At 36.9% G+C, this 8,769-nt stretch overlaps 1 protein-coding gene across 1 annotated transcript; it reads right to left on the bottom strand.

Annotated features, from left to right (window-relative positions):
• Positions 1–6,533: 6,533 nt before the first annotated feature.
• LOC131606984 (uncharacterized) lies at positions 6,534–8,460 on the bottom strand. Its single transcript, XM_058879052.1, has 4 exons — positions 8,224–8,460; positions 7,968–8,075; positions 7,620–7,671; positions 6,534–7,421 (listed from the first exon to the last, which is right to left on the bottom strand). Exons 1-4 carry the CDS (start codon positions 8,443–8,445, stop codon positions 7,387–7,389), a joined length of 417 nt encoding a protein of 138 aa, XP_058735035.1. The 5' UTR covers positions 8,446–8,460; the 3' UTR covers positions 6,534–7,386.
• Between the last annotated feature and the right edge of the window lie 309 nt (positions 8,461–8,769).

The following is an 8,769-nucleotide window of genomic DNA, read 5'->3' as shown; positions in this document are numbered from 1 at the left end:
CAAACCCTAATCCTATTTTTGTTCTTATTTTCTTCATTGTCATCTTAAACGATAAGGAATTACTCAAAGGTTTGAGAGTCTAATTCCGACATCTGGTATCTAGAGCTCCGGTTAATCGATTCAAGGCAAGAAGAATGGCGATGGCAATGAATCATCCGAATGGGCACTTTCCAGCAACACTACCGATTCTGAAAGGAGATAGCTATGAGAATTGGTGCAAGCAGATGAAAGTTGTATTCTGTTGTCAAGATCTTTGGGATCTTGTAAAAGAAGGGATAGAAACGCTTGCAGAAGGTGCGAAGGAGGAACAAAAGGCTGCACATAAAGAACTGAAGAAGAAAGATTATAAAGCTCTCTTTATAATCCATCAATGTCTGAGTCCAGATAATTTTGAAAAGGTTGGTGATATAGAATCTTCAAAAGAAGCTTGGGAGATTCTTGAAAAATCTTGGAGGTGCAGAAAAGGTGAAAGAGGCGAGGTTACAAACTCACAAGAGAACATATGAATTACTTCAGGTGGAAGATAGCGAAAGCATAACTGATTTCTTCACTAGGGTTACGAAACTAGTGAATCAAATCAAGATATGTGGAGAAGTATTAACAACAAGAGCTGTTGTCTCAAAGATTTTGAGGTATTTGGCCCCTGAGTTCGACCACATCGTGGTAGCCATAGAAGAGTCGAAGTACTTGTCAAAGTTGACAAAAGAAGAGCTTCAAGGGACGCTTGAATCTCATGAACAAAGAATTTCTGAAAGAGCTGCAGGCAAGTCGAAGAGCGATGTGGCTCTGCAGGCTCAGTCAGCAAACGAAAAGAAAGGCAAAGGAAGTTGGACTGGAAATAAAGGTAGAGGTGGCTACAACAATTCGACTGGTCGAAATCAACAAGAAGAAAATTGGTCGAATTAGAGAAAACCCTCATATCAAGGCAACCAAAGAGGTGGTGCTGCAGGTAGAGTAAGAGTTGGTGGTCGAAAGCCTGACAAAAGTCACATTCAATGTTTCAACTGTCAGAAGTATGGTCACTATTCGACAGCTTGTCTAGAAAATAATAAAAGTCAAGAAAGTGATGCAAAGCTTGCAAAACAAGAAGAAGAAGAGATGTTGTTAATGGTCATAACAAAAGATGAAGATAAATTCAAGGACCAATGGTACTTGGATTCAGGATGCTCATCACACATGTCTGGAAGGAAAGATTGGTTTATCAACATAAAACCCTCAATGAAGAACATGGTGAAATTTTCAAATGACAATATTCTAGCAGCTGAAGGTATTGGTGATGTAATGATTACAAGGAAAGATGGAAAGATGTCAGTAATTTCCAATGTGTTGTACATACCAGGCATGAAGAGAAACTTACTCAGCATTGGGCAGTTGGTCGAAAAGAACTACAAGGTTTCGATCAAAGACAAGATGATGAGAGTTGTCGATGCAAGTGGGAGGTTAATCTTGAAGGCTCCTATGTCACATAATAGAACCTTCAAGATCAAACTCAATGTGATGGAGCAAGAGTGCCTTGCAACTGCAGCTAGCAGAGATGAATGGATATGGCACTATTGACTAGGCCATCTCAACTTCAATGACATCAGAGAGTTGAAAAGAAAGAATATGGTTTCAGGACTGCCAGAAATCGACATTCCAAACGAGGTATGTGAGGAATGTGTACAGGCGAAGTAGCACAAGAATAGCTTCAGCAAGGATGCAGGAAGCAAGTCGAAGGCAATCCTTGATATCATATACTCTGATGTATGTGGACCAATATAGGTGGACTCAAATGGAGGTAACAAATACTTTGTTACATTCATAGATGATTTTAGTCGAAAACTATGGACTTACCTGATCAAGAAGAAAATTGAAGTGATTGAGGTATTTGTCAAATTCAAATCTATGGTCGAAAGACAAAGTGGTCGAAAGCTCAAGGTTTTGAGAACTGATGGTGGTGGAGAATATGTGTCGAAAGACTTCGACATGTTATGTGAGAAAGAAGGGATTGTGCATGAGGTGGTGCCACCCTACAATCCACAGCATAATAGAACTGCAGAAAGGAAGAATCGAACCATCATAAATATGGTGAGAAGTATGTTGAAAGGCAAGCATTTACCTAAAGAATTTTGGGGAGAAGCAGTGTCGACTGCAACATAAATTCTAAACAGATGTCCGACGAAGAAGCTAGAAAGAATTACTCCAGAAGAATGTTGATCTGGTGTGAAGCCTAGCTTGGGTCATCTGAAGGTATTTGGATCTATAGCACATAGACATGTTCCAACTTAGTTGAGAAGAAAACTTGATGACAAGTCGAGTCAAATGATTCTTATAGGATATCATTCGACTGGAGGATACAAGTTGTTCGACCCAATGAGCAAGCAAGTAGTGATCAGCAGGGATGTGATCATAGATGAGCTTAAAGAATGGGATTGGACTGAAAATGTCAAGAAGGATTCAGTGAGAATTTTTTATGACGAACCAGCTACTGAAGTCGAAAGAGAAGAAGTTCTACAAGAAGAAGTCAGAGGTGATGCAGGCCTAGGCAGACCTCAGAGAACAAGGCACATGCCTACAAGATCGCAAGAATGTGTGATTACATCAGATGATGTAGTCAATGATGAAGGTGAGTTGGTACATTATGCTTTCTACGCAGATGTCAAACCTGTCAATGCAACTGAGGCATTGAAGGATTCAAAGTGGGTAAAGCTATGAATGAAGAATTGAAGTCCATCGAAGACAACAATACTTGATCACTTGTTGAATTGCCTCAAGGCAAGAAGGCAATTGATGTAAAGTGGGTATTCAAGGTGAAGTATAATCCCAAAGGTGAAGTGACTCGACACAAGGCAAGTCTTGTGGCAAAAGGATTTCTTCAGAAGGAATTGACTTCGATGAGGTCTTTGCACCTGTTGCCAGGATCGAAACGATCAGGTTAGTTGTTGGTCTGGCGAACATGAACAATTGGCACATGTGTCAGGTGGACGTTAAATGTGCATTCCTGAATGGACCCTTGGACGAAGAAGTCTATGTTGCATAATCAGTTGGGTTTGTGAAACATGGCAAAGAGAGAAAAGTGTACAGGCTGCATAAAGCCCTGTATGGACTGAAGCAAGCTCCAAGAGCTTGGAATAAGAAGATCGACAGTTTCCTAAGGGAGAAAGAATTTGTGAAGTGAACAACTGAACATGGGGTATATGTAAGAAGAAGCAAGAGTGAGTTGCTTATACTATGTCTCTATGTCGATGACTTGTTGATAACAGGTAGCTGCAAGAAAGAGATCGAAGGCTTCAAAGGTGATCTTAGCAAGGAATTCGAAATGTCAGATTTGGACGAAATTTCAAAGGTAGATGCATCAAAGAAGATATTCAAGTGAAATTATCAAGAGATTTGAGATGAAAGAATGCAATTCGACTTCGACACCTACTGAAACAAGACTGCAACTTTGAAGAACCCAGATGAAGAGGATGTCGACCCAACCCAATACAGAAGATTTATTGGGTCATTGAGATACCTTTGTCACACAAGGCCTGACTTAGCATACAATGTAGGTATGATAAGTAGATTCATGCAGAAGCCAAAGGTATCGCACCTAGCAGTGGCGAAGAGGATACTGAGGTATTTGAAAGGAATATCGACTATGGCATTCTGTTTCCTGCAGCTGATAAGGGAAAAGAATGCAAATTAGTGGGTTACACCGACTCGAGTTGGTGTAGTGATGCTGAGGATCGAAAATCCACAGCTGGTTATGTGTTTATGCTAGGTGGTGCACCAGTTGCTTGGAGTTCGAGAAAGGAACCAGTAGTGACATTATCATCATGCGAAGCAGAGTACATAGATTCTTCTCTTTGTGCATTTCAAGCAACATGGATGGTGAACTTGGTCGAAGAGATAACAGGGAAAGATCATGGAACAATTACCATGAAGATTGACAGCATGTCAGCTATCAATCTGGAGAAGAATCTGATAGCACATGGTAGAAGCAAGCACATTGAAATGAGGTTCCATTATCTTCGAGAGCAGGTAGCTAAAGGGAAGATGAATTTGGAACACTGCAGAACTGAGAATCAGATTGCAGATATCATGACGAAGGAAGTGTTGGTCGAAATATTCAGAAGACTAAGAGCTATGATGAATGTAGATATCTTAGACACAATGAATTAGGTGGTGTGTTAATTTGTAGTTCCTTGTGTCGAAGTAGGTTATTGCTCGAACACAAGGTGTGTCGAAATATGTAACAGTTTGTTACACATAAATTTGTTTTAGATCTAGATAGATTTGATTTAGATTTAAAATATATTTAATTTGATTTAGTTCCAAAATAGGTATTTTGGGCTTTTATAGTTTTGGGTTTTGGCTTAGGGAGAAAGCTAACCTAAATCTATAAATAGGGAGTAACCCTCATTATTTTGTAATCAAGTCATTAACCTGTATTCACAGAAGTTGCAGTTGCAAGTGAATAATAGAATTTCCACAGATTATGGGCAGAGAGAAACTCTGCAGAAAATACTTTCTTCTTCTCTTTTATTTTCCGCAAACCCTAATCCTACTTTTATTCTTATTTTCTTCATTGTCATCGTTAACGATAAAGAATTACTCAAATGTTTGAGAGTCTAATTCCAACCGTTAGAAAGGCAAGAGTATAAGTTCATCCGAGTTCTTGGAATTTGGACACTTTTGAGTCAATTAATGGGAGTGAAAAACACTTCTAAATACTTGAGTTTATGTGATTCACATAAAGAGAGCTGAAGAGATTGAGAACACTCAGGTAGAAAATAGAATTTGTTTTTAGAAATTCAAGAGACTATTTTCGAAATTTTTAAGGTATGGTGAATCGGAGAGTTTCTACTTCCTCTAGATTATACCAGTTTGATTGAACTCGGAAAATAAAATTTTCCACTATATGATTTTGGTTCAATTTTTGGTTACAACAAAATCAAAAAAAAAAAAAAAGCAATAAAGATATATCGGTTCAATCTAAGCTATCTTTGTCTTGATCAATACTTATTTGCACAACTGAGCTAACCACAACTTCTAACTCGATCACAACCTTAATCTCTATCTTCAACCTAAAAAGAATTCAATCTTCACACTTGTAACAATATTCACTTGATTTGTCTTGTAAGACTTGTAATGATTCTTCAATTGGGTTGACACATGCAAGAAACTCCACTTCAATGGAGAAAATCAATCTTTTCTTAAATGAAACTTCAATTATTGAATTCCTCAACCATATCCAAATGTTAGAAATCAACACACTTCAAATAATCTTTAGCACTCTAATTTGTTTCTTCACAAACAGTCATCACATGCACTCAAATATGTTGATGATTCTTCATATATAAGATGATGGTTATACAATTTGAGAAAGATGAAGTTATTTTTTTCTTACTTGGAATTTGATCTGTGTAAACGAATAAAGTATTTCGACCCTATTCTTGTCTGGGTTCACGAAATCTTTGCAGGGATAATTCTCGAAGAACAATCTGTTTCTGACAATGGAGAACAGATCAGAATGTAGAGGAAGTATGTTTTTCGTGTTCGAAACAGAGGTCAAATGACTCCTTATATAGGAGATCAACAATAGAAACTGAAATGACACACCTGTTCGGTAAAAACAGTTATGTTGGTTGGGAAACGACGCACCTGTTCGGTAAAACGGTTATGTTGGTTGGGAAAGGGTGCAACTATTCAAACGAAAATTTCGTTCGGGGCGCTGCCCCGCACCCCGCCAGGGGCTCCGCCCCTTGGAACCCCGTTTCTATTATTCGTATTCAATTGCACGTTTGGCTCTACGAACGTGCACTCCGCACTACCCTAACTCGTTTCAAGCTTAACGCATAATTGCATCGGCCTACAGTAAATCACATTATTACCAAAATACATTGATGATACTAAAATCACCAACTATTTATATAGGTGGTTGAGAAATAGCACAAACTTAATGCAAAAGATTTCAATGACCCTATTTAAGGATGATAATGAATCTGCTCAAATGTTGATGTTTTCCTAAAAAGCTCATGCCATGATCTCAACCATGTGAATAGATTCACAAGATTTTAAGAACCAGGCCACAAAAGTTTATGAATCTGATAAAAAGTGAAGCATGTCAAGAATTTTTAAGTCATGAATCGATTCGTGATGTGGTGTAAATCGGATAACACAGAGACCATGCATAATTTGAAAATGTCTCATTTGAATCAATTCATAACCTGCCTTGAATTGATACATGCAAATAGAAAATTTTGATTCAATTCATGAATCTCTTTAAATTGATTCATTTAAGATTGAATTAGTCATATAGCTACATTTTATGCATGAAAATACCATTTAAACATTGTGAGTGAGGGGTTTAATGAGGAATTAAATAAACTATAAATTTTACTAAAAATAAAGTATCAAAACAAGAAAACAAAACTCAGTGTCTTGTTAAGTAATCCTTATCATGAATCAACTGAATACCACAACCTTGTTGGAGTCTTACAATAGTTAACATTTACAAGACCAAATATCTATTATTGTGACTTGAGGACATATTACAAGACTAATGTGAATCAAATCATTCAATATATTAAGGATACTTTTACACTTGGTCTACATATTTATCCATCCTCTATTAATAAACTCACTACATATACTCATGCAACTAGGGTGGATGTCCTGACTCTATAAGATCTATGTCTGAGTATTGTGTATATCTTGGAGATTATTTGATCTCGTGTTCTGCGAAAAGACAAGCCATCTTGTCTCAATCCAGGGCCAAAGTTGAGTGTAGAGTTGAGTTGCTAATTTAGTTTTTGAATCATGTTGGCTCGGAAAGTTAGTTTTGGAGCAACAGACACCAGTATCATCATGGTTATGCCTATATTTTGATTGCATTGAATAACAATTTACCCCTCGTTTTTACTGCGGCACATACAACACCACAATCTTCTAAACAACATATATATGTATACAATACGTGTCTTGCACAACATTATACAATACATAGTCAATTTGAAACTCCTCATACCTCCATTGCCATGCACGTCTAAATTTATACTTAAAATGAAAGTTTTTCAATTCTCTCTCTTATTGTATGGTCTACATTGCTCTAATATTTATAATGATCACAAGTACCTTTTGGGGTCATTACATCAAACAAAAATAAGTGTCATCACATAGCACGAGATTATAAGATTTAAACAAACAAATGAAGGAAGAAAATAGTAAATTCACAAACATTCACATAACATCCAAACATAAAATCCAAACATCAAAAACCAGCATTTTGACAGAGTTTCACCACTGACATGCAGTGTGTCAAATGTAAGACCACCCTAAATGCTTAACTAGTAGGCACAATCTAAACAAGAAAAGTAACATAGTTGCCAATAGTTTTTGACAGTGGCATGCTGTCAAAGATGATCAGTAGTAGTAATAGTCTTCTTGAACTTGGCCAGCTGCAAAATATAAGAAGATCCATTAGAATGATTTTATACATCGGTGTTCACTTTTTCAGTTTCAAATCAGCTAAGGATTCAATTCATTGGTAATTCATTTTTCTTAAAAAGCCAAAAGATATATTAAACACGATGTGTCAAAATACCACAAGAGTAATTGGGAAATCAAATAATTAAGAACTCAGATTGAAGTCTAACCTTCAAGATTTTTGCCCCAACTTGCTTGAGCATCAGCTTCTCTGTTTGAACCCTTATAACATTAAAAAAAAAAAGAAAGGAAACCCATTTGTTAAAACTACTATATAATGGGGAAACATAAACAAGACTAGTGACAGTGGTGCCAATGATCTTATATTCAAGAGAGTAACTAGCATGCAAGCTTGTGCAAATTAAAATGTCATAATTGATTCTCAAAAGTTAAAAGAGGCAGCAGCAATTACAAGTAGTTTTCAAATACCATCTACAGTGTTCCATAGATAAAAACCCAATTAGGAAAGATGGCAATTTTTCATTGTGTCAATAAACAAAATAGAGTAGAGGGTATACCCTAGGAACATGTTGAACCTTGACTGACTTGAAGTTATCCTTCAAGTCCAAAGCTTTATCACGCAAGTCCCTTAAATTCGGGTTGTTGACTTTCCAATTACCCTTAAGCTGTTGCAAGACCAATAAAATATTACGGTAAATTCCTTATAAAAAGGAAGATATAAAGCAAATAATAATAATCACTATAAATACTTTCAAATCAGCAGTATTTTGTGAACAATTGGAAAATGCATACACGGTAGAGAACTAAACTAACCTGTTCGCAAACAAGCTTAGAATCGCCTCGGATTTCAACATAATCATACCCTTTGTCACTGGCTTCTTTCAATCCCAAAAGTAAACCTTCATACTCAGCAGAATTATTTGTTTGCCTGCCCAGTCCTTTACTGAAGCGATGGACCTTTAGAGAAACCCAAGAGTTAGCTACATTTGATAGTATATAGTTTATAGGGTTATTACCTATTTTGCCCCCTGCCATATAGGGCGGATTTGAAAAACCCCCTTGCGAAAAAAAAAGTTGCAGGAATCCCCTCAACATTTAAAAATAATTCTTCTTAAAACCCTCCCCATGCCACATCACAAAAAAAGCTGATCTGTCACGTTTTTTTCATTTTTTTTTCAGAACTTAAATGTCACATGTGTATTGGACAGGGTAGAAAGACAAAAATGCCCTTCAGTGTTAACACATAAATGTCTTCTTCTTCCTTGGAAACCCTAAATCTATGTTACCTCCACCTTCTTCTCCATCGTTTTTTTTCTTTCACTGCTACTAGTCCCGTCACCTCAAATCATCTTCATCCGC

The sequence above is a fragment of the Vicia villosa genome, linkage group LG5 (assembly GCF_029867415.1).
Source record: "Vicia villosa cultivar HV-30 ecotype Madison, WI linkage group LG5, Vvil1.0, whole genome shotgun sequence".
NCBI lineage: Eukaryota > Viridiplantae > Streptophyta > Magnoliopsida > Fabales > Fabaceae > Vicia > Vicia villosa.
This window is presented reverse-complemented; position numbering and strand designations above follow the sequence as displayed.

Coding starts and splice junctions, on each gene's coding strand:
- LOC131606984 (XM_058879052.1), bottom strand. CDS start 8,445: ATGGCAGGGGGCAAAATAGGTAATAACCCTATAAACTATATACTATCA. Junction 7,672..7,967: donor AGGTTCAACATGTTCCTAGG/GTATACCCTCTA, acceptor TAATGTTATAAG/GGTTCAAACAGAGAAGCTGA. Junction 7,422..7,619: donor TTGGGGCAAAAATCTTGAAG/GTTAGACTTCAA, acceptor TATATTTTGCAG/CTGGCCAAGTTCAAGAAGAC.